Source organism: Anarrhichthys ocellatus, unplaced genomic scaffold (assembly GCF_004355925.1).
Source record: "Anarrhichthys ocellatus isolate YVR2014 unplaced genomic scaffold, GSC_Weel_1.0 scaffold32, whole genome shotgun sequence".
Classification (NCBI taxonomy): Eukaryota; Metazoa; Chordata; class Actinopteri; order Perciformes; family Anarhichadidae; genus Anarrhichthys; species Anarrhichthys ocellatus.
In genome coordinates, this window is record NW_022280062.1 from 2,663,505 (window position 1) to 2,689,621 (window position 26,117).

The window sequence follows — 26,117 nt, forward strand, 5'->3', positions numbered from 1 at the left end:
CATTTTATATTGAATAGATGAATGAAAAGATGGATTGTTATCATGCCTGTTATATTAGATACTTCAGTTGTTGCACATAATTATACATTTGGCTTAGCTAGTTGAAGTTGTACTGTAGTACACTGGTAACAACTATCCAGGAATTGAAAGAAAACTGAGTTTGGTGCAAACTGGAAATACACTGGTGGCCCCTTGACTTTTATGCAGGGCTGTGACCACCATTGATGACAGTGACATCATGTCATCAGTGCTTCTTGCTGTATATTCACAATTTAAAAAATCACATGTGATGGGTATTTTGTCAGACTAAATCCAGTACTTTTAGACTCTGTGTCTAAAGCTCTGAAACAGCATTTAGACCTTAATTTGATGCCCATGACCTCGGTATTTTTAAATCCTTGCTAAGGCTTTGCTTTTATGCATTCTACAGATATCAGAATTAGTGTTGTTGACTACATTGTCAATTCCACATATTTTCCGAAAGTCGATTTTTGCTGGATGCCCATGTCAGTGTTTGCATAGTTGTCCTTTTTTTTTTTTTTTAAGACGACCCTATTCCCTACACCTATTTATTTGAATGTTAATGCAAGAACTAAGTGATTACCAAAGGAGTGTTATTTTTAAATCCACCCACACTCATGCCACGTTATCAGGGATGTCGCAGATTACACTTTAAACTGTCCCAGTTATAAAGTAGTCTTTTGTCTTGTCTCCTGCTGTTGGTCTTCTATTTATTCCTGTCCATATTCTCATTTTCCTGTAGGAGATGTTTGACGTCATCTTAGATGAGAATCAGCTAACTGACGCCTGTGAGCACGTTGCTGATTATCTGGAGTCTTACTGGAGAGCCACTCATCCGCCAGAGATGGAGCCTGCCAACGCACTAGTGGCCCAGCTGGCCGAGAATACGCTGCCCACCAGTCCTTCAGCAATACCGGTACATGAAACACAGACACACACATATATATATATATATATATACATATATATATATATATATATCCATCCATCCATCCATTTTCCACCGCTTATCCGGGGTCGGGTTGCGGTGGCAGCAGGTCAAGCAGGCCGACCCAGACCTCCCTCTCACTGGCAATATATATATATATATAAACAACAATATAGACAACAACTACACAAACAATAAAGGTATAGGATTTAATATAATTCGCAAACATCTCATCCCACTCACCTCATCTGTACAGACAGTCTGCTGAATGTGGAAAAAATGGTTTGCATAGTAAATGATTTGCTTAGCAGGAATGTAGATTTGTCTAGATAGAGGAAATGCACAGTGTGCTGCGTCTGTACCTGTTTCCATTCATTCATCGAACATTTTCATTTCATTTTTCCTCATCCTACTCCACTGGGAAGTTGAAGAAATGAGATAGGTCTGCCTCTGGTGAGTGAGATACCTTCAAATTAAATGCTGTAGCTGAGTTTTCACCGCAGTAATAGAGATGAGTTACAGTAGCATCTTCTATAGAAACTAGCTAGAAATGATGTATATATCAGTCAAGACCAGCCAAACCAAGTGATGACCGAGATCCAGAGTGTACCGAGACCAAGACAAGACCAAGACTATGAGGGATGGAGACCATGTCAAGACCAGGACCAGTGGTGGTCCCACACTGCATGACACACTTACGATAAAATGTGGAGCATGCAAACCAGAGCCACTTATCAAATTGATCTGAAAGATCCATACTCCCATAAAAACAATCACAGAATACAAATGAAGATTCATTTTATTGCCATATAAACTGTTTATTTGTGTATGTACAAGTGTACCACGATAAATGTCTTGGTATAATAATCAAAAGGCATTGCAGAGGCGACTTTTATGTGCTGAGATTTATCTTTGTTTTCTATGAGCACTCACAGTAATGCTGATAACAAATAAATCAGACAATGTTCCGGAAATCTATTGATAACCTGCAGTTGTGGTCTTGAAATATGTCTTCTTTGTCTGAGACCAAGACAAAACAAAGTCAAAGTCTTCCGAGAGGAGACCTTCAAACTAGTGTATATATTCTCTAAAATAATCCAAGAGGCAGAAAATCCAATAGTAGAATGTAATGGTACAAGTACAAGTATTGTTTTTCCTCCCCTCCTAAGTTTCAGTTCAACCTGAATTTCTAGTTTATGGCATAAAAATAACTTGTTGGTGTTTACCTCCACACCAGCTCTCAGTCGCTCTAGTGTGTTTACTGCCTCCAGCTTGCATGCACATCTCCCAATGATGCTTCTTGGAAACCTTGAAATTATAGTCAAATACTAAAAATGGAACTGAATAATAAAACCTATACAGGTTCATTCATCAAGTATCAAGAAAAGTCAAACTTAAAACCGGATCAAGAAGATGTATTGCTTGAGTATACTTGAGTGGGAACAGTCTTAATCCTTAGTGGTTAAGGAAGTATGTGATGCAGATTGAGTTCGTAGTATGCAGTACTTTGGGATGTGATTTTTAAACAGCCATAGCCTTGGGTACAGTGTGTTTTTGTGTTAGAGCAAACTTTCTTCATATCATGTCTTTATCATGTACATGTATGTGACATTACATTGCATTTTCTTGTCCCAGGATGGGCAGAAAAACAAGAAGTCCGCTGCCACTAAGAGGAAGGGTTCCCGGGAGAACCATCTAGACCAGGAGCAACCGCCAGCCCCGGCACAGGAGCCGAGGGCTGAGGAGGAAGAGCAGCTCCTGAAGACTGAACCAAAGAAACCCCAGCACACCCACCACCATCACCACCACCACCACCGCCGGATGGAGCATCACAGCCACGCCCAGCACAACCAAACATCCGGCGGCGTGGAAGTGCGGTCAAGCAGGGATTACAGACAGAGGCCTCCCCGCAGGCCCCTGCCTGAGGAGAGGGAGGAGGAGGTGGAGGATGCGGTGGGGGAGGACGAGGACGAGGAGGAGACGCGCTATAACCACCGAGGCCATAACCACCACCATCATAACAGCAACCACCACCATCACCACCAACAACAACAACAACAACAGCAACAACATCACCACCGTGGGAACAGCCATTCACACGTCGGGGAAAACTATGAGCAGGAGCACAATGAACGCAACCGTCAGCGTAGGCATCACCAGCATATTCCACCACGGACACACCACACAGATCACTATCCTGCACACAATCATCACAACTACCACGGGAGAGACAGAGACAGGGACAGAGACAAAGACAGGGACAGAGAAAGACACAAGGACAGGGAAAGAGACGGAGACAGAGATAGGGATCGAGGTAGAGATAGAGATGCACGACAATGGCACAGGGATTCCTATATACACTAGTGACTGTTGTTTGTTGTGGGTTGGTGCATTGTTTTATGTTGCTCAAGTTATAATGCACTAATGGATGGGGCAGGATGCGTCGTCTTTGTGGACTGGATCTGTTTATTTTTACCCTTTGCCACTCACACACACTTTGTCCTTCTTTCTTGTTCTTTACCAGAATTAATATTATCACTGTCCATTTTATTTTCACCTACTTGACATTGGTCGAGATAAATGCAACGTTGTGCTTGTGCACGATGTCTTTGAAAGTTTTTTATATTTTGCATTGGTTGCGCAAAATGTTCATAAGCCAAGAACAGTTGAGATTTTGATGATTTTATTTCATCCGTTATCTCAAGATCACAAGTTAGTTGTTTTTCTTATCTCTGGTCTGTTTGAATGTGGTAACAGAATAATGACACCGAGTTGCTGGTTCATTGGGGACACCGAGCTAAAACTAATGCAGTCTTATGCAACAGTCTTGCAATAAATTCCATCTTCGTGAAGGTTACAGTGTTCAACTTTTATTGTGTTGATTCAACTTTATGGTAATTTTGGAGGATGTAGTTTGTGAAGCTGTTGGTTGTATTTCATACTGACTTGTTTTACTCTTATTTAGTCTACCCACATTGACATAAATGGGATGGACAAAATTCAGTTTAACAGCCTCACAAACTACATCCTCATGCAGATGAATCAACGCCTCTCTAAAACAGTTCCAATACAAACTGAACATCATAACCTTCATAGCGGTAGGCTTTATTGCAGGACTGTTTGTATTAGATTGCATTCGTTTTTGCTCGGTGTACCTCAACTGGCAACTGGAGTGTGTATTTTGAGAAAGTCCAAAAGTCCTTTTCTCGTGATATCTCCCAGAACTTTTTTTTTTCTTAAGAAAGCCAAAAAATTATCCTGTGTAAAGTTTCAACAATTAGTCAATTTCAGTTGAATAATTATCTAAATAACTTATTCATCATTCAATCAGAACTTTTCTTAGCAAAAATAACCAAACATTATCTGTAGGATGAAATGTAAGATTTGAAAACAAGCATTTGAAGATGTGACCTTGTAACCTGAGAAATTGTTTGTTTGTTTTCGACACTAAATGGTGAATTGATTAAGCAACAAAGTAATCGGTAGATTTATTGATAACAAAAATAATCATTAGTTTGAAAACAGTTCTCTGTATTCCCGACACAATGAAATAATTAACATGTGATCTCGAGATAAAATAAAATAGTTGACAACAGCTGTTCTCAGCTTCTGTACAATTAATGCATATTATGATTATTATATTACTTTGTTTTTACAAAGTTACACAAATCGGTGCATCTCAAAAAGCCAACAGTTTATTTTAAACATCGGTAAGGAAACTATTTTTCTACACAAACGTAAAGGGAAGTCCTACTTTGCTTCCTACTTTTCTAAATGGTGTTCAAGCGTATCTATTGACTTGCATTTGCTCTGTCGGGAAGCATGGAAAATCTTTTGGTGACACTGACCTGTGCTTTATGCTGGATACTCTATGCATCTTCTTGTGATGAAATATATTGCTTGAATACAATCTCTATGCATTTGTACATACTTCATAATTGCCTTGTTAGGTTGGCTAAATGTGAGGAGAACCAGAGAGCCTGTTGCACTGGTTGGTACTTGACCTACTGTATATGTTTGCTTTGAGTTGACGAGACTGAGATGACTCTGGTCCTTTCAAAAAGATTTGTTTTGGTTATTTTTGTTTTGTACAGCTTTCAGGAGTTCATTTTGGCAAATATGCATTCTAAAATCATTAAAATGTACAACAAAGAATCTGTTAATTGACATTTTATTTTGGAGATTCACTCCAGCCACTTCCTCACATATTACTCTCCAGATCCATGGATTTGTCCTTGACATGAAAGCTGCTTGATGAATTAATGTGTCGCATACACCACTTTAATGTCGCAGCTGGTTAAAGTGTGGCTAATTTGTGTTACTTGATATAAGCTACTGCTGATTAGCTTGGGAAGTTCCCCATGTCGATATATACAGTCTTAATTAATCTATAATGGTACATCATTTATTTTATTGATGAGTTTTATATTAATAATCTGAATCTGGAAAGTAATTACTAAATTAAAGTTAGATCAAATAAATGTAATGTATAAAAAGTAGGCTATAACCTTTCGCTCTTAAATGTAGTAGAGTTGAAGTATAAAGTAGCAGAAAATGGAAATACTCATCTAAAGTACAAGTACCTTAGAATTGTACTTCAGTAGCACAACAGAACTTGAGTGCGTGTTAAACACTCACTGGGTTGGGGTTAGGGTGGACCAAGATGGGAATGCACTCTGAGCAGTCTGCCACTGAAGTGATCACAGGTGAGGTTGGCAATGCCTCCTTTGATATTTAAAAATATTTGTGACAAACATTAACATGCTGTCACGCCACTGCGAAAACGGATAACGCTAAGTCTCTGGAAAAAGAAACTCTGAGGTGAGTTGTGAAGAATAACAAACGATAGTAAGTGAACAACGTATTTAATGCTAAACTAAACAGGGATGGACTCCGTCGTCAATTAACGCGAGTCAGTTAAAACATCTGCCTGTCTGTCTGTCACTGATATTTCAATGCTTCTTGCTCGCTGGGTTTTCTTAAATGTCTCGGTGGCTGACTGTGAATGAACCAAACTGCTGTGTTGATGTTCTGTTACGTGCTGTGCAGCTTGGGCCAAGTTGCGGTTGTGTTTTAACTGCCCCTCATATGCAGACACTGTCGCAGGGACAGTCTGTCGTGTTTTGGATAGTTTGATAATTTCTCACTCTTTTGCATTAATTGTTTGTTCCAGCCACCTGTTGACTGTGCGTGACCTGTGCACGAGGAGCACGTGTGCAGAAGGTCTGTTGGTTGCTTGTGAGTAGTGAAGATAGTTGCCTACTTTGTATTTTGTCTTTAAGCTGTTTTGAGCTTGTCTTGCGTGTTCTGGACATCAAGAACAAAACTGAATAACTGTTTTAACTGCGACTACACAATAACATCGCCATTTACTAGCAGCCTCTTGGTAGGTTTAGATGTGTCCACTCCCTCTAATAGTGTTGTCCTTATGCTGTTCCTCCTGGTTATTTTATTTGCTCTCAGTAAACATAGCTTTTCTCTTTTAAAAAGTAATATATCATGAATTCAACAGATTTAATCAAAGTTTAATGTTTATTTTACATGTGAAAACCCTGAAGAATGATCAGTAACCACAGCCAGCAGATAAATGTAAAGGATATAAAAGTACAATATTCATGTCAGCGGTGGGCTAAAATACTCTACAAAATGCTAATAAAAAACATTAACTGTTTAAGCTGAGTAAAGCTTCACTGAATTCAATCAAATAGATTCTGCTGAAACATCACATGGCTGTAACAGGCCCAGGATTCTCCTCCTCTGCATTTTCTACCAGTTTATTGGTGTCGAACCGCTCGTTGTTGAAGAAGAGTGGGTTGTCAAAGGTAGATAACTTCTTGGGGATCGATAAGCGGCGTCTAGACTTCTTGAAGAGAAACACGGTGATGCCTGTTCCTATGGCAATCACTGTACTGACCAGCACAACTGCCAAAATACTGTGGCCACGGGTTTGAGGTTCCACTGAAGGAGTTACTGTACAGATTCAACACGTAGAGGATGAGCCAGAAGAACAAATTTATAATTATTATTAGAGAAATATAAAGAATATAGAGATGTAACTTACCAGTTGTCTGTGGTGCGCTTCGTAATGCTAGAAAGATACCAAACATGAACAAAATCATGTATCATTACATTATACTCTAAATATCAATTCATGAATGTATTTTTGATTTGTCACTATATGTTCCACATTCCTGTTACTTTAATTCAAACAGCATGATGATCTCACTTTTAGATGTTTTGCAAACGTATCCTCGTTCATACCGCCCGTTCGCTGTCGACCATTTCGCATTTGCAGTTTGAATGGTTCCATAACTGCTGTCAGATGGTTCATCGTAATTCCAGTTAGTGTAGTCCATGGTAGCTTTATCCAACCACTGCCAGAGGCCTGGGGACAAATAGAAATCCAGTATTTACTTCTTTTTTTTAACAGATAAAGCTTTTCTTGAATTTGTTACTTAATATCTGTTTTTTCAATGTGAATGGAAACAAGATTTTGCAACATTTAAGTTTTACAAATGTGCTTGTATAACCTAACATTCCCCATATTGTGTTGATTGTGTACTGACCCCAAAGCCACAATAAAGTTGTTTTGAGGAAACACTTTAGCAGACAGTTGTCTATCAGCAAACGCAGAGCAACATTAGCATTTGTAGATGTGTTTCTATCGACCTGAAGAATGCCAAACAAAACGTTCAGACTCCTTTTAGCCCTGTTTTGACTCAGGGAAACATTACTTTTGAGCTGCTTGAAGGAATACGTCAACCTTAAAATGTCCATTTGTGTATCAATTACTCACATGTGACCTTCAAGTATTGAAGAAAAAGTTATTTTTCTCGCATGCTTCCGCAGTGAGCAAAGAATCCAAAAACGCACGAAAACAGAGTAAATCCTTGATGAATTGAAGTAACTGAAGGTCAGGTTCACAGTAAAACTATATCAGAGTATAACAAACTCTCACACTACTCCTGTAGTATTATCCAAGTCTCATTTATCCAGTTGTATGCTCCGTACTTCCCAAACACATGCATTATGCCAACACAGGACTTTCACCCTGTGAAACCAACATGTTTACCACATTTTTATTAAACCCAAATCATGATCTTTTCCTGAACCAATTTAAGTCTTTCTGTTTAAATTCACAACGTTTTCCATGTGTTCACTTCAAGGAGCATCATAGTTTATTGCGCTGGGCTACCCAGTGCCAGTGTGTGACGAGTCGGGAAAGAGAACGGGTTGACTGATCATACGACTGGGTAAATTAGTTATTAAACAGATGTTTTGATATAGTTTTGTTGTTGTTAAACCTGGCCTCCATTTACTTTAATTCATCAAGGATTCACTCCGTTTTCAGATTCTCACTGTGGAGATATGCGAGAAAAACTTTTCTTCAAGGTAAACGTGGTAAGTGATTGATATACAACTGTCATTTCAAGGGTGAAGTATTCCTTTATTGCTGAACTATGTTCACAACCAGGTTTATCAGCGCCTTTTTGCTGAAAACAGCTGGAATTGAGGTCAATTAAAGATGCAATGGGGCCATAAAATCAAAAGAAGCCGAAAGATGCTAAAACTCTGTTGAGCTGAGGGCAACTGCAGAGCTTGGTGAAAACTCCTCTTGCGTTTGGCACTATGAGCGATGCCTTTAACATTACACATCCATATTTGAAATAAAGATATTGATGTATATATTCTTTCTTCACTTATTGTTGACAATCGTAGTTTCAGTTCTCTTCTTAGCAGGCATAAATGATTAAGCTACTGTCATTTTGTAACTTCTTTGTTTCAGATATAGATCATTTTCCTTCTTCGTGTCAAAATGTAGTTTAATGTTTGTTTTTATGAAAGATAAATGTGACTGTACCTTTGTGAGTTTTGTACAAGCCGATCCAGAATGAGGATTGGATGTCTTGAAATGATAAAATATTGCTTTGAATGAATGCTTGCTCAGAAGGATCTTCAATGCTGAGAAGATTTCCACCTTCACAAACAAAAAAACAGTAGGTGTTTAGTTTAAGCTAAACACAGCTGAGTTATTAAGAATCCGTATTGGTCCATCCATAGAAAGTGCTTACCATGTTTTAGACAGTTAGCAGATGCATCTGCCCACTGCGTCCTTTCTGTGATAAAGAGGTAACAATAACCCCTAAATGGTTGCCAGCTGTTTCTGTTGCGTGAGTATCTTGATGTTTCCGGGTCGTCGGGGCAAAATCCTTGAAAAGCACTTGACTCTGTTGGTGGCACATCTGTGAATGAGAGATACATTCACGCCAGTTAAACCAACTAACTACTGTATAGTGCATGCTTTCAAACACAATTCAATCAAATCGAATACAATGATAACGATTGTAACCATGTAACCAAACAGGTAAAGGCAGGATGTATGTCGACATTACAGGGTAAGATTCAGGAATGCGTCCTAATAAGAATGTATTAAAATATACATGATCCTTACCTGTAGACTTCATGCAAATACTGGTCATGTTCCGATTGCAGTCAGCAGTCTTCCATTTTCCGTCTACATCCACAAACACACAAGAGTAGTACGTGGTTGGTTCCCGTCTACCCCAATAGGTGGTGGTGAGGCGCCAGCCATCAATATATCTGAAATATCCGCCAGTCTGAAAGCAAAGATTGATCAAACTGCATTCAGCATAATATACTTTATCTTTTTCAACGAAATCTGTAATCTTTGTAATTTCTAAAGTAAATTGGGAACTTCTTCCCCTTTCTTACAATAAGCTGGTCTCCAACACTGAAAAGTATGTTAAATGTTTTCTAATCTGAAAACTCAAGTACATCAATGCTGCTTTATCAGGATTGTATGCTACATCATGGACAAACGTGTCGAACACATTTAGCTTCATTAAAGCCATCAATAATATAAATTGAGTTGACTATTTGTTATAAATATTTATATTTGGAAAAAAAAAATACACATCATCATTTTGAGGATCTTCAGTTTGAGGGGCTTTCTGTCCTGTACCTCCATTTTGTTCATTCCAATCCACACAGGACCTTTGATGACGTTCAAAGCCAGCTGCTCAGCATAGGTCTGTGACCACTGGTTTCGCAGGCTAGCCAGTTTGGCACCATCACTTTCGCAGTGCTTTTTGGCTGCATCCCAGTTCATTTGTTGAGAAACAAGCTTGATGGAGTCATTCAATATTTTGACATAGTCGGTCATTGTCGGTTCAGGGGTTTCTGGGAAAGAGGGATCTGTTTAGGGTGAAAAGATAGACGCATTTAGTTTTTTCATTTTTCTTTAAACTCAGTGGCTCTGTTGTAGAGATCCTGTAGTGTACAGTTATTATTTTCCATTAATAATACCGTGTTTGAACAGGCCTGCATTAAAATTGTTATTGATGACCAAGTGGGTCCTGAATTATACCTTATTATCTCTTGTGTTTTTATCACCGACAACTATTTGTTCTAAAATCCACCACCAGTCTCTTAGTCACAAGCATGTGATGCTTGTGAGTTGATGCTTGGCTGATGGTGTTTTGTCAATTGGGCAGTGGCGGCCGTGTATTTTATACCTGGGCCTTCAGTGCTGTCCCACTACAGTTGAAGTACCTCCTAATAACCTCATTCTTTGTTAATAAAGAGTTCAATACCGCGGTTGTACAGAACATCAATGCGTTTCCGTTCCAGCAAAAGGTCTTTCTCGATTCATGGACGCCAGTGAAGACAGTCGAGTCTCCCAGTTATATTTCTTGAATACGTTTTAATGCGTTTGAGGGCTGAAAATGTCCGCTCGACAGAGGCAGTAGATATTGGGATTGTCACCGGCCAACATGTCACGCTAGCCCACTGACCAAGCTGGAAAGGCTCTGACATGTCAAAGAATACGCCCAACATGTCAAAGTAAAGATCTGATTGGTTGAAGACTATGACCATCAACAATATCGTCTCCATTTACTTAAACTGCAAAGGGATTCACTTGTAATTCTGAAGGCCTCCGGGCAGATCTTTTTACTTAGAGACAGCGTAGGGGTGAAAAATTGGATAAAAGCTCTGCTTAAAACAAGCTGCGCTGGAAGTAAAGCAACTGAAGAAGACAGTAGCTGTGCAATGAGATAATAAGCTAAGGGGAAAATATTTATAATACAGGTAGTCTATTTATGAAAAATAATTATTATAAAGCAGAGACAGACAAAGCAGAAAAGGCTTTGCTGGCCCTGACGGCCCACCACTGCAATTGCGAAATACAGAATATATAGAATATCTGATAAAAGAAATATAATAATATGAATCATTCTAGGCCATAGGAAATGCATTCAAGAGAAACGGCGGAGGATATGCTCACCAACATTTTGAAGACAGATATATCCATTGGTGTCATTGCAGGACCTTTTTATCCATTTCCCAAGACCAATGGTGGGATTGAGAGTCATCACAGCACATGCTTTCTGGTGAAACACAGCGTTGATTGGGTAAAGAGTAATCTATGGTAAGGTCCAGGGGACTCAGAGCATGTTCACCATAAAACAAAAATTACTAATTTGCAAAATATGATGAGTCACGAAGCAGCACTAATGTAACTGTTAATCGCCACCATGAGCAAAACCAATGAGATGGCAGGACACCCAATACTTTCTATACAGTATGCTGTACTTTTCCCTCTACATTCTTGATTTAAATATTAATTTCATTTAATTAGACATGCATAAATATTTTTACAAAATAACCAATAATCGAGGTGAAGACAAGTGAAGTTGTATTACCTCTCCATGTTGCATCATATGAAACCTTTCATAATCCATCTCACGATCTATGTCATACATAGACTGCCACCTCCTATGATTCCACTGGAATGGAAAATCAAGGTTTCAGAAATATTAATCAATACACCCAAAAATGTATTACAAACAATGCAGATGAGGCATAACCTCAGTTTACAGAAGATATAGCAGGGTATGCTTTGGGGCGTGGCTACTTTGTGATTGACGGGCCGCTACCACAGCGTTGTCCGGGGTTTTCGTCTAATGCTGTGTCCACACTATGAGTCATTTTCAATGGAAGCCTGTGACATGAAGCTCCAAATCCAAGTTGAGCTGGTCTACATTTTTTTCACCACTCCAATGACCATCCTGAAGCGCCAGCCGATTATATGTTTTTGTTTCACCCTGTTCCATTCCATTTAAGAAATGCCGTTAGCCAGTTCCCAGTCTTATTTGATGACATAACTATAATCAACGGGCGCTTGAGCAACACTTCAACGGTGACTCGATGACAATGTAGCTGGCCACACTGGCCACTTTGTTGGCTTTGACGCTCGCAATGTGAACATACCATTTCAACTGTAACCCTTTCACAATAAGTCTGCAGTTCATGAAAGTTGATTTTAACATTTTGGTCATCTAAAAATCTCTTTTTCAGTGTTCAGTTGTACTTCAGGTACTTCGGGGTTGCAAAAAAAACAACAACCAAGATGTCGACGGCCAAAATGCCGCACTCAAGGCTTCAAAACCATAGTCCATCAACCTGAGTGACGTCACAGTGGCTACATCCACTTCTTATATATAGTCAATGGTAGGATACAAAGCAGCGGGTTGTTACATTGTGATTTTATGTTTTTCAATGTTTGCTGATGCGGAGTGCAGTTGTGAGGAGATGTGAATTTTTTTTAAATGTATTTGTGCTTTAGAACATAATCCCCGTGAAACAGTCAGAAAATAACATTACATTTTTCTGATTCACTGCTTTGTTTTTGCTAATGCCGCTCCCTCTCTTCATTCACACTCTAGCTTGCTCATTGGTTGACATTACTACATAGCATACTATACCCCAGCAGGGTACCCCATAGGTCTCATTGGACGAAGGCGAATCGGCAACTATAGAGAGAGAGTCACATTTTCAGGAAAAACGGTGATTTAAAAAAGGATTTGTAGTTCATTATAGTAGTATCATTATGATTTAAAAAAACTAAATCACTTACATCATTTCCCCAATTGCTGTATCGCATTGGTCGGCCATCAGTCCAGAGAAATTGTCTGCCTTGTCTATTATACAAACCAATCCAGAGGCTTGTGGCAGGTGCCTCAGCCAATTTAGTAATCAAAAACACTGAAAAACATATTGATCAGATCATTTAACCATTTTTTGTTCCCCAGTTAAAATAAATAATTACTAAATACAAATGAACAAAATATTTCTACAAAGCTCTTGATCAGTGTGTTGGTCTACTTTAACAACAACAAAAGAAAGCAGAAATGACAGCGTAGCTTGTATTGTTTCTTACTGACTAGTTAATTCTTGTCACACAGGTGCAAAACATAATGTTCATGAACAGTATTTGTTTAGTTGGATATTAGATGTAGACTTTGCGTTTCTGAAGAGTGAAGCAAATGCGGAAGTGTTTCCGGGGGCGACTCCTCAGGTTGCAAATACAAGTCAGATTGTATGGAAGTCTATGAAAAAATGACTCTACTTGTCACTTGATTTATTACCTCAGTAAACATTGTAAACATGAGTTTATGTTCTTAATTGCTAGTTTCAAGTCTTCCTTAATACAGCATGATGGCCATTTTGTAAATTACGGTCCCATTTAGATTGAATTTAAACCATAAAGCACGGTATGCTTTAGGGTGGGCTACCTTGTGATTCACAGATCGCTACCAGTCACTCATCCGCAGTTCAAATATGGTCACTATCGGTCACTGGTTGCAAATAGTCAAGATTGCGATGGCCGTAATCCAAGATGACGCCTACTATGAAGTTTGTTTTGTGTGTCAGGGTCACACTTCTTTAACATGGACATAACATATGTCACTTCATCGTTTTAAAACTTTCTACACTGAGTGCCTTGCATGCAGCGGTGCTGTGCCTAACAAGCCTCCCAGCTCCAACGATATAACCAAAACGGGTTAAATCTAAGGGTGCTCTGATCAATATTCGTTGTTAACAGAATTAATATAGAAGTGTGATCATTGTACTTCCTCTAGGTCCTCTTTGACCTTGTCTTGTTCAGGACCTGTGGTCTCTATAAAGGATGATCAGAAGAGCGATCAGATGACACCTCAATTCTGAATTGAAAAATGTTCAATACTTATTTGCCTGCTGTCATTCACTTTCAGGATTCATAATTTTCTGGAAAATATATAAAAAAACATAAACCAAACCTTGCACTTCTCTCGACACAATTGAAGCCAGATTTCCTCCCATTGCTTTGCATTGTGCCTTCGCTCCATGCCACGTCTCATTCTGGTTATTGATTATGCTGTAACACTGTATTGGAAAAATAAACAGCTCTGTGTGATATCTCAAAAGAGCAGCTTATTGTTTTATCCACAAATAGATCAATGCTTTGTCAGATCGAGGGAATCAACATCAGTTGTATCCCCAGTCTGCCAACTATAAAAAATACAAGTGACCTCTGACCTTTGAGTCAAATTTTTTCCAGTTTTGTGGACAGCCACCTGTTGGAAGAACTGTTGGTGCTACAGTGGCGTTGGCATGTGGTGAGCCACTACGTTTACAAATGATCCTGTGCTCAGATCCACAATTATAGACATGCCAGAACCCTGTAAATCAATCCAAAATATAAAAAAGTAGATTAGGGGAAAAAACACTTTCATTTAAAATCAAATCTCAGATTAGTTCTGTATTAAATTCATTATATGAAAGTATGCTCGTGAAGATTAGTTAGTTTTAAGTTACTCACCCGTATATGCAGTCATGACAGCACAATTCTCATCATTGCGTTGGAAAAAAGGTTGATTTTCATCCCACCTTTGAAACACCACGGAAGAACCATCCATCCAACTTTTTGGAACACAATAAAATCAGTAAAAATGTAAAAGACACATCCATGGCACACTCTTACTTTCTTTTTCATGTTGTTTTTCCGTCAAAAACAATGTTACAGACCAGCAATATTATCGTCCGGCATTATGACATTTACAATATCCAGGTGTCAGACATTCTATGTTATGGATTACGGGCAGGTGCTCTTGAGTCAGCGCTTCATAATTTGCATCTCGTTTTCCATGATTGTTAAAGCAGACACTAAAAGAAAGGTAAATTACATTTTAAACAGTAAGGAAGAGTGGGGCAAACCACGTGGCACGATCCTTATTCCAGCAAATATACTATGCATTTTGTCAATCTTGCATTTTATTTTTTTTGTATTATAAATTCTTACATTGAAAAATCTAGAATAAGCCTTTTTTTTAAATTCCAGGCAGTAAAATCCACCAGATTTAGTTTAAAGAAATAATTTAGCTGCTTTATAAGTAAAGCTGCATTGATAGCTACTTTGATTCTTATTTTGAGTATGTGTGATGGGAAAGAGGTTGGCAGATAATGGCAAACCCACAGGACTATCTGGGGGACTGCAGGTTTACACTTAAAACATTTAATTTACACCTGAATGTGTCAATTATCAAAACAAAACAAAAACGGATTGGATGGCGAGTTCTTCTCTCGACAGCGTCCAGACGGCCTCCTACTGCAGGTTCATCTTGTGCCTTTGTAACCAATGCTATAGAGTGTTTATCACTGCGTATATGCTACCACACTCGATTGTAGAGAATACAGAATTAAAGCATATGGTATATGTTATACGTGCATTTTAGTCAGTCTGTTGTGTCTATTCTGGATGAACGAGCATAAGCTACAGCCCAGTAAATTAATTATCAACAGGTCTGAATCTTATGATGGATTATTACAGAATCAGAATCAGAAATACTTTATTTGTTACCGGGGGACAATGAGTGACATTTACATTACATTATTATTATTTTTTATTTACAATATCCCAGTGAGTGCCTTAACTGCTAAAGTAATTATTATGGCCAATGAGCAACTGTTGAATTTTCAAAATATATTAAATAAAATGTTTTTTATGCTTATGTTCTTTGTTTTTCCTATTGTACCAAAAACTTTCCGAACAGTGACCCAAAAACCAACGTATAAACCGAACCGTGAATGTGTTCTGTTCCCTTAACGAGGCCTATTTAAAAATGTTCCTACATTACATACAGCACAACCCATTATGAACATATTCTACATGTCCCATAGTTTTATATTTTTATTCAATTTTCTCATTTTATTTAATCCATTAATTAATAATTAAGTGATACTCACCCATATGTTTTATCAAGATCTACGTTCAAGCCTAGCCAGTAAGACCCATAACCTTTGGACACCTGCACACAAACAGACGGTGGAGCAGTACCTACATTATAGTATGTTCTGAGCTTAAATGCCATGGCCAATGAGAAATGTCGGTAATGAAGAATAAATGTCACTCCTCACCTGTTTCCATAAAAAGACACTTTCAGCTTCACTGTTGATAACTACCAAGTCACTATGCCTCCGTCGGCAGAAGCCACGAGCTTCTTCCATGGCCATCGAGTTACTGTTCAAATAATACTGAGCCCCATTCCATTCTAGCCACCCGTCTGAGGTCTTATTGTGGTCTGAAAACATGTCAGAAATATGTAATGTAATACAGTACATATGCAGGTTCAGATTTCTGTTGCTTTCTGGCCATGCAAGCAGCATGGCTCTATGGATTGAAAAGACATTCATGGTTCCCAAAGTTTGAATTGACTTTGGTCATCCAATGCCACCGGCAGGTCAACGTTTTCACTTGTCCAGTGAAATATCTCTGTTTCTACTTTGTGGATTGTAACAAACCTTCCAGTTGATGTATCCTATTGACTTTGGGGATCTCCAGACATTTCCTCTTGTACCACCATGAGGCTCACCATTGTGGCTTTGAGTAAAATATCTCAGCAACTATTAGGCTTACCATGAAATTAGCTGCAGATCTTCATGTTCTCATGACATGTTTGCATTCTGATGTTAGTATTTAGTACAGCCTCACAGCCGCTAGCATGGCTGTGTGCGTGTTCTTGGAGTATGAAGTTTGATGTTAAAATGTAAAGATGTGTAGACGCAAATATTAAGGGAGGATTAACCCACAGAGAAGTAACAGCAGCAGCAAATTTGACGCATACAATAGCAAATAAGGTTTGGTCTAAAAGAGTATTTCTTATGTTTTCTATGTGGTTGCATTGAAAAAATGGCCCACTTACCAGGAGTGACAGGGTCTGGAGGCGGATTTGGAGTCACTCCTGTAAGGAAATAAATAATGTGAAATGATACTCAAATGAGCTCTGGAGTGATAGTAGACAGCGCTGACCTAAATACATTTGAGGAAGATATTGTTGGAAGGTCAAGCTTGCATGATTAACCTTCAACAAAAGTTACAAAACAGTGACATGGTCTTAAAAAACTTAACAGAGAATGAAGAGTTTTCATTCCCTCATTTTACCTGCACGAATCTGGCACAGCCAATGGTGGTATGTTTCACAGTGCACATCGTTCCAAGACCCACTGCTCCGCCACTCAGACATCTTGAATTCGGTGCAAGATTCTACATTGTTTTTATTGTTTGGCTCTCCATCTTCCCAGTGTTGGAACTGCAGCTGTGAACAAACATTTGTATTTATAATTTTATAAAGAGCTACAGGGATGTTGTATTTTTGTAGTTAGCATTGCACTGATTCCCTCGACAAAGAGCCAATAGGATTTTTGCATTGGATTTAAAAAATGTTGCTCTGTGGCAAACACAGGTAAGTATAAGATACTTACACATTTTTGTTCGCACATGCCTTTTTTAAGAGAAGTAAGAGCTTCAAGTTTTGACGTATTTTATATCGTAGGACAAAATGTTAAATATCTTAAGCTTGTGTTAACCACAGAACTTATTTCAGCAATCTAACCAAATCCCATTCTAAAAAAAAAACATTGACTTTGGAACGAGGGAACAGGAAGTACAAAAATGCTAACTCATTCCAAGTTTTATTTAGTAGAAAACCGTTAACTCACTGGGGATCCATCGCTCCATACATAACCGGTGACTGAGTCAGGAGCACTTAGCCCAATCCAGACATTTGCAGAGCTATGATGGACAACGATTACATTATATGGTTGTTGTATTGATGATATATGTAAAACCTGTTGAAGCCCTGTCTCATGCTCTGCTGGCCAACCTTCATCTTCTGCTGCAACTCAGTTTTGTATTTTCTTAATTTTGTTATGTGACCAGGTATACTGTACCGGACTGCCTGCTGTCGTAGCTCTTCAGCACTGTGGATGCTGGCCAGGTCTCCTCCAATGGCCTTGCAGTAATCTCTGGCCTCATACCAGGTCCTCTTTGTTAAGGATGATTGTATAAACAGCTTGACCAGAAGACAAAGAGGTTCAACATGATTTGGTAGTGTGACTTTCAACAAGCAAACTGTATTTTAATGTCTTTGCATTCTTTGTATGTGTGCCTTTATAAGTCACAGTGCCGCTCTTACACACACACACACACACACACACACACACACACACACACACACACACCCGCCACACCAGGGGTATTCAATTAATGTTCAACAAGGGCCATTTGGAGAAAAAATCTTCACGCAAAGAACCGGAACATCGCAATAATGTCTAACTGCTATGATTTTGTGCCATAATTACTCAAGTAGCCTAGCAGCTGTATTAACGTCTGTATGTAGTCAACAACTGACTGTCAAATAAAATTCAGAAAGCTCAATTGAATAATATCTCAACAATATTTATCGTCGGGATGAATTATAAATAATAAATACTCTAATAATAAATACGTGTTCTTCTCTCATTTCAATTACAATAAGGGCTGCATTTAAAAATTAAAAAAACATTACATTAAGCTTTTGAAAAACTGAATGAATGAATATACTGTAACTGAATTATCCTTATATCCTTACATATAAGAGTCTGTCCATAGTTGGTTAAAGGCTCTGGTCTCGTCCACTTTTCCATGTTAAATACATAACTTCTCTGACTAACCTACATTCCGACTGTGTGGCCTCTCGTCCAGTCTCCCCCATCTGTCTGTATCTCACTCAAGCCGCGATGCTCATCAGAATACCCATATTTCACTGGGTGAGTAGGATTACGTGATGCGATTTACAACGCATGCAATTGGTCGGTGTGTTTCCTGGGCCGCTGAACGAGTGCCGTAAAGTGTACCAAAATGTAATGATTCTCAATTATCTATCGGTTGCAGGTCCAGGTCCGGACCGCCTTCCCCCTATTAGTTCCCCCTGCTCTACACACAAAAACAGTGCTATCTCTCTGAAAATAACAGATGTATTTCTTTGTGGGCTATTTGGGATTTTTGGAGAAGGCCAATGTATCTATAAAATACAAAAAACAACCAACAAGACACCAATCAGGCTTTGTAATTACATTAGATTGAAGCTAGCATTTTGTTACTTTTTTTAACAATGTGGTGAAGCACAGAAAAAGCAAGATAAAAAATGGAAGACAGAGACTGAATATAGCGCAAAATCTCTGACTGCCGTTGCATAATTCAATATCTTTTTCCTATAGTGGAGACAATTATCGTGGCCAATCAATGTCATTTAAACGATAATCTTGTTATACTGCCCAAGACTGAAGCCTAACTCAAAACAAAAAACTTTTTTTTACAGACATGGCTCACCTTAAAGCAGTATTGTCTTAATCCAATTTTATTCCAGCCGTCTACACACGTGGTGGTAGGGGGAAGACTGGGTGGTGCAGGAGTTAAAACGGCCCCCTCTGCCAGGTGTTTGCAGATGTATTTCTCCTTGTTGGTGCAAGGCAGCAGATCCCAGAGGCCAGCAAAAACACCAGTTGTCATGGCAACACAGCCCTGTCGGTGACCTTGCATTGTCGAGGGAGAAATGGTGAAAAGTCAATTGTGATGCCACTTTTGGACAAATCTTACAGATGGAGTTGAACTTTTCTCCATACCTGGCATTTCAGCGTTCCAGTGAGTAAACCTCACTGAATCTCTGTTTGTCCACACAAATTGATCAATGTTCTTCTGATTCGAGAGGCCTAACCAGAAGTATTTCTCTGGTCTCAACCCCACCAAGCTGATAAGGAAGGCATTGTCCACCCTGGAAATATTTACACAATTAGGAGCGTGGGATCTCTTTTTCCGTTTCTGTCCGTAAATGTCAATGTATTTGGGCTCATGAAATGTAGTGTTGCTCAAAACACTTATATGTTCTAAAATATATGTTCTTACCCATTTGAAACATCAGCTAAGTAAGACTCTGAGCTCTTGCAGTCATCTTTGGCTTCATCAAAGGTTTTGGTCTGTATCCCTATGAAGTAGCAGTAAGAGCCATGTCTTTTCCACCCCTAGAAAAAGTGAAGAAAGATCATTTAATGACCACATGATATTTCATAATTTATGTAGTATTTTTAGAGGGGGAAAAAGCAAAGAGCAACACACCCCGCCAACTTTTACCATGGCTGTCTAATTTATCAATAAATGTTCAAACCTATGTATATCAGAAAAAAAAAAGATTCTATAATCACTACAACCACAAACATTATACATTTAAACTTGGCATAAAAGCAGTATAAAGTATTATAAAGTTATGGATTTTAAAAGAAACCTTTTCGACCACTTGGGCAACTCTACATCATGCTAAAACACACACAGCCCCTACATATTATTATTATTATTATATATATATATAATATATAACATAGTAAGTAGGAACATTAGCATTCATTTGAAGCTGGGTTTCTGTCCACCTGTAAATGTAAGTGTAATATTCAGTTGCCTTTTAGCTGTTTGTTTTGGTCTTGGTTGAAAAGCACTTTATTTTTCTGTCTTGTCGTATTGCACATTTTGTGGAGCTATGCAGGTAAAGTATTGGGAGTTTATCTGATCTTTGCTGTGCTAGAAACAACCAAAACGCAAAAAAAAAAGGCTAAAAAGATCTGTTGAGCTTTGGGAGATTACAGAGTTAAGTTGAAGTTCAGGCACTACACCAAAGTTCAACTTTAGTGATCATTTCATGAACAAAGGTTGACAGTTTTTAAATAGATGAAAAAATAAATAAACTTAACATACAGTTTTGCAGCCTACATCCTGCTGCACTTCATCTCCAGTGGGTTTAGAGGAACTCATCTTCATACAAAGGGAGCCATGTTTTTCCTCACACACACGGTCAGCCCAGTTCCCATTCTGCAACAAAGTACCGTTAAATGTTTACGTGGAGACTGCAGGTACTGGAAGATACTACAGTCAATGCACAGGTAAATCAAATGTCAATAAACTCACCAAAGTCTTAAAACTATACAAATTTCACATAATACTGTAGATACAGACATATACAGTTGACAATGTAATTTAACACATGTACAATTAAGTTCACTGTGACATATAGCTGCAAAATTATAGCTTTTCCGCTGCCTGATAAATCGCATTAAAGAGCATGATTAGATGCCGCTTTCTCAAGTGAATGTTATGTGGATAAACACAAAGGTGATATGCGCACCACACCCACATGCTGTTTCTTACCTCTCCCCTAATGAGAACACAGTCCCTTATATCAATGGAGGCAGCAGGTTTCCCGAATTCCCAGCTAGTGAAACTGACAGTAGAGTGGTCAATCCAGTCAAACAGCCCCTCTGTCTTTCTGTCATTCAGTCCAATCCAAAGCTCATCAGTGGTTGCTGCAGAGATGGATAATAGAAATGATCTTTCCGTAAACTATTTGCAATTAACTTAATCAAAAAATTTATACACATAGTTTCGTCCTCTGTACAAATATGAGGTATTGTAGAGCTCTGGGTGCCCACCTACAGCACAATCATTTTTTCCTCTCGTTCTGATTCAACAGTGTCAGGATGTCAGGGATGACAGGAGGAGAATCTCAACGCTGATAGGCTTTCGCGACAAAGCGTCATGCAAATGAGGCGAACTTCACGTATTCACCTCATTCACGTTGCGTCATTCGCCTTATTCGCGCTGCCTGGCCACCCAACCCCCTGTTCACCCTCAAGTCAACACTGTTAGCTCTGTCAGCACTGTTGCTGTTTGTGCTGTTAGCACCATTAGCATTTGCTGCATTTATTGGGAAGGCAGCTGTTTAGACCATATTCTATAACTGAACTGATCATGAAAAAAAAATGTGTGAGGATCTGTCATCTTCATCTCAGCACATGACAATGAATGATTGTTGATTGTACATTCTCTTAGGTGTTTTTTTTAATTCTTTTTATTTTGACGTACCGTATCCGAGTTGAGCGATGATGAAGCTTTGTTCCTCCACATTTCTGATGCTGACCAGGTCCCCGCCTTCATTACGACACTCTCTCTGAGCATCAGACCATGTTTTCTGAGTATGATTAAGGTGGAAGCAGTGTCCATTGTAGGGAATCCAAGGTCTTGAACAAAATCCTGTCACACCAGCTGATCATGAAAAGAACAAAGAAATACGGGCTGAGTGACAGATACAGTTTACAGTGTAGCTATACTGTTCTGAGGGGATGTGTACAGTCGAATAGAATACACCTTTTTCTTTACCTTCTGCAGGCAGTGTTTCGGCTACTTCACTGTAGCAGATGTACCCAAGTTTCTTGCTGCAAGGTGAAGTTTGCCAGGAGTACTGTACAGCAGGATCAACAATTACACAGTTGTGTCCCGGATTAGGAAGTGGATGTCCTTGAAGAAGATAATGGTTATACTTGTCATTGTTGGTTTTGCAAACAGCCTCATATCAGCTCCCAGATTTGTCTGTTATATTCTTGCACATAACACCCCGTAAAACCCCAAAGTGTCATCTTTGCTTTTCCAGTTTTTGTACAGATTGTACTACACTGGATTCTACTTTTTTAAATAAATATTTTTCTTCTAATATGTTTTGATATATCACCACTTTAACATAACAGAATTGGAAAAAAGGAAAAAACTACCTGAGTCCCATTTCAGGTAGCGGTAAGGCCTCCCATTGGACCATATCCAGCCATGTTCTGGATCCAGGATCAGCCCAGTCCAAAGCTTATTGCCCCCTGTACCTAGTAGTGCTGTTTGGGGTAATGGTAAACAAAAATGACACAATAATTAGTCTGTCCCTATGTCATTAATTGCTAGTAAGGCTCAAAGTTCCTAACTATTTTGACAACACAATAGTTTCCTTGCCAACATTCAGATATCAATGCAAGTAATGCTAAGAATGTCAAAAAATAATCTTCTCAATGAAGAGAGCTATTATAAATCAAATCCATTAATGGAAAAACAAATAGCACATCATTAGTGTATGTGCCCAAATCCTCTCTTTATCACATCTTTCATTACAGTCAGTGTCACCTTACCGGTGACGTAAGCCTGCTGGTGAGGATCGGTGATGCTGAGCAGGGAAGCACCCTGCTGTTTGCAGCTTTCTTCAGCCTGAGACCACGTCAGAGCCGACTGTGTGTTCAGCTGGTAATACGCTCCGGTTGTTGGGTGTATAGTCCAGCCTTCTTTGGCTGTGAACATACAAAATATGGAAATGTTATGTTTGCTTCAATGTACAACACTTTATTGCTAAGGCTGTATATTTGTTTGTGTTCATTAAATGATGGGGGTGGACTTAACTTCGCAGTGGGTGTAGGCCCTACATGAAATGATGCCTGTAGGTGCTGTGAGAATTAATTACGCCATACACCTCGTGACAGTGTTGCCAACTTGGTCGTTTTCAAATATAGCAACTGTTAGGGCAGACCTTAACTCCTCCCCCATGAAGAGTAATATGTCTCAGTTAATGTGCAGCTTGAAAAATAATAAAAGTCAATTTCCAGTAAGGCTAGTTGGAGTCTGTTAACTTCAGCTCTTTTGATTTTTTTTAACGTTAATTTAAAAGAAAATCTTGTTTATGTAAAGAGTGACGTTTGCAAAACTGGCTCCTAAAAGCTTTCATGACTCACTTATTTTCAATCGGTATACACTAGCATTGTAAATATGGCCCGATCCCACTGCAGTGTTAAAAGTACATTTTCACAGGTAGTACTCACAAGTACTTGGACAGTATCCCCAGCGTTCATTTTGATATTTTGTCTCAACCGAACACCAGAGATACTTTTCTGAAGAGTCAACCGTAGTGCAGTCCGAGTACCACTGGTCTTTGTACTGGAAGGGAAACATGCATGGCAGTCCAGCAGCATTTCCACCAATTGCATAGAGTTCTAAGAGGTGATGAGGACAAAGCAAAGATTAGTTTCAGAACATTTGTACCTGCAGTGAGTGATTTAACCCAACACAACCTCATCATCTCCCTTAAAACATAATCTCTAAATTTGCCATCGTCATTATTCTATTTTTGTGCTTGAAATTCAATGAAAATGTTTATGATTTAGTATGAACAGTGCAAGTCCTTCAAAACAACACTGTTTTATACTGTACCTCTGTATGTTCTTGCACAAGCACCGTTGGATGTCCCTGAAATTGTGATGTGGTTATTGGGCCCTATTGTTTTGGAGAGAACTGCTGTGGTATCTGCAGTGAGCTCAATGTAAAGCTCTTGGTCTTTGAGGGCGAGCACTGTTCCATTCTTGCATTCCCACTTCTGGAGGTCGCTCTTTTCGTCACACTCGTAGAGGCTTATTTCACTTCCCACACTTTTCCCCTGGGCTCCCAGGCACTTCTGCCTTTGTGTAACCAGAAGTCGATCACCAGTTGTCCAGCGCATGTCATTGCAGTTGTTGTTTGTTTTAACCAAACAAAAACCAGTGTCCTTGTTAGTTAGTTGAAATGGTGAATCTGTTGAGAAAGAAAGAATTACACACTTTGTATGTTTATTGCAGAAAGAAAATAGTATTTTGACATCCCGTATCTGCAAAATATTACAACAAAAAGTAAAACTACAATCTCACAAACGACTCAAACTGAAAAGTTGGAAAATTGTACCATCTGAAGCCAAACATTGTAATGTTTGGATGAGTAGCACAAAGGCTGTGCAAGTTATCTTCATTGTCAGCATCAGTCTGAGATGTCTCACAGCTGAAGACCTTATCCATGCATTTCTCACAAGGGATGTAAGAGCTGTGTGAATGATTGTCGAAAGTCAACCTTAATAGAATTGACACATCCCGTCTCGTCATGTCGTCATGACTTTTTTTTTTTTTTGGCCTAGTGTTAGACTTCTCACTTATAACCGTTATTTAAAACCGGAACTCAAAAGCTGATATTTGCACATTTGGCTGTTTCATTCTCATACACATTCCAAGAAGACGTTAGTACGTGGAAGTGTCATTTGCCATTGCTTAATAAACAGACAATGTGAGAAACAGGAAGTGCAGGTAGCATGCTCCAGTAGAAGAAGAAGAAGAAGAAGAAGAAGAAGAAGAAGAAGAAGAAGAAGAAGAAGAAGAATAGAAATATACTTTATTCATCCCCAAGGGGAAATTTGTCTGTGGCAGCAGCAAACAGGGTTACACAATAAAATAAAAATATTAAGTATGGAAAATGCACAATATATACAATATAATAAAATAACAGAGCAGGACCTATTAAATTTACGAAAATAAAGTAATAGAAATGCACAGTATATACACTACATAGAATCGTGTTAAATTAACTAAGTAGGAAAAAATAAACAAAACAGTAGTGCACAAGATCACCAACAGCAGCAACAACAGTGTATCAGTGTTATAGTCTTGTTTGATTTGGCCAGAGGTGATATATTATAGAGTCTAATGGCAGTGGGCAGGAATGTTCTCCTGTATCGGTCCTTGTGACAGCGGAGCTGAATCAGTCTATTGGAGAAAGTGCTCCGCTGTCCCTGCAGTAGGTGGTGGAGAGGGTGGTCCAGGTTATCCAATATGGATAATAGTTTCTTCAGTGTCCTCCTCTCCACCACCTCTTCCAGATAGTCTTGTTTGCAGCCAATGATGGAGCCGGCCTTCTTAATCAGTTTATTAAGTCTGTTGGTGTCTCCGGCTCCAATGCTGCTCCCCCAGCAGACTACGGCGAAGTACAGTGCACTGGCCACAACAGACCGGTAGAACATCTCCAGCATCTTGCTGCACACGTTGAAGGATCGAAGTTTCCTTAGGAAAAATAGTCGACTCATCCCCTTCTTGTACACAGCGTTGATGTTGGTCTTCCAGTTCAGTCTGTTGTCGATGGAGACACCCAGGTACTTGTACTCCTCCACCATGTCCACATCCACTCCCAGAACTTTCACCGGTTGTGGAGCAGTCGTCTTCCTCCTGAAGTCGACCACCATCTCTCTGGTCTTGGCCACGTTCAGACGCAGGTGATTTCTACCGGCCCACTCTACAAAGTCATCCACTACTGTCCTGTACTCCTCCTCCCGTCCGTCCCTTATACACCCGACCACTGCAGCGTCAT

The 26,117-nt window shown here is 39.1% G+C and overlaps 2 protein-coding genes across 6 annotated transcripts in view; one reads left to right on the forward strand and one right to left on the reverse strand.

The window, feature by feature from the left end:
* Positions 1-7,847, forward strand: part of cacnb2b (calcium channel, voltage-dependent, beta 2b) — a 32,031-nt gene extending 24,184 nt beyond the window's left edge. For all 4 annotated transcript variants that reach the window (XM_031865017.1, XM_031865014.1, XM_031865016.1 and 1 more), the window contains 2 exons: positions 764-937; positions 2,585-7,847. In XM_031865017.1, coding sequence (XP_031720877.1) covers positions 764-937; positions 2,585-3,313 — 903 coding nt within the window. In that variant the 3' untranslated portion in view covers positions 3,314-7,847. The remainder of the gene's footprint in view (positions 1-763; positions 938-2,584) is intronic.
* LOC116393068 (macrophage mannose receptor 1-like) lies at positions 5,777-25,102 on the reverse strand. 2 transcript variants are annotated; one of them, XM_031864998.1, is made up of 32 exons: positions 24,672-25,102; positions 24,168-24,524; positions 23,780-23,950; positions 23,099-23,254; positions 22,700-22,810; positions 22,311-22,448; positions 22,017-22,196; positions 21,303-21,457; positions 20,853-20,966; positions 20,013-20,128; positions 19,733-19,881; positions 19,440-19,642; positions 18,020-18,141; positions 17,789-17,861; positions 17,232-17,385; positions 16,993-17,031; positions 16,208-16,371; positions 16,037-16,098; positions 14,613-14,680; positions 14,330-14,472; positions 14,071-14,176; positions 12,888-13,015; positions 12,736-12,783; positions 11,674-11,757; positions 11,256-11,358; positions 9,933-10,165; positions 9,402-9,567; positions 9,022-9,192; positions 8,811-8,927; positions 7,176-7,334; positions 7,011-7,037; positions 5,777-6,919 (listed from the first exon to the last, which is right to left on the reverse strand). In XM_031864998.1, exons 1-32 carry the CDS (start codon positions 24,742-24,744, stop codon positions 6,672-6,674), a joined length of 4,338 nt encoding a protein of 1,445 aa, XP_031720858.1. In that variant the 5' UTR covers positions 24,745-25,102; the 3' UTR covers positions 5,777-6,671. The 2 variants fall into 2 exon arrangements, with proteins under 2 accessions (XP_031720858.1, XP_031720857.1); XM_031864997.1 differs by having other exon boundaries at positions 14,613-14,713.
* Positions 25,103-26,117: the final 1,015 nt, after the last annotated feature.

Excerpts from the sequence above, each read along its gene's own strand:
- LOC116393068 (XM_031864997.1), bottom strand. The coding sequence starts at position 24,744 with ATGCTGACAATGAAGATAACTTGCACAGCCTTTGTGCTACTCATCCAA. Across the intron at positions 21,458-22,016 it reads CATCGCTCAACTCGGATACG|CAACCACTGATGAGCTTTGG; the intron begins GTACGTCAAAAT and ends CCATCTCTGCAG. Across the intron at positions 14,177-14,329 it reads GGAAAAAATTTGACTCAAAG|TGTTACAGCATAATCAATAA; the intron begins GTCAGAGGTCAC and ends TTTCCAATACAG.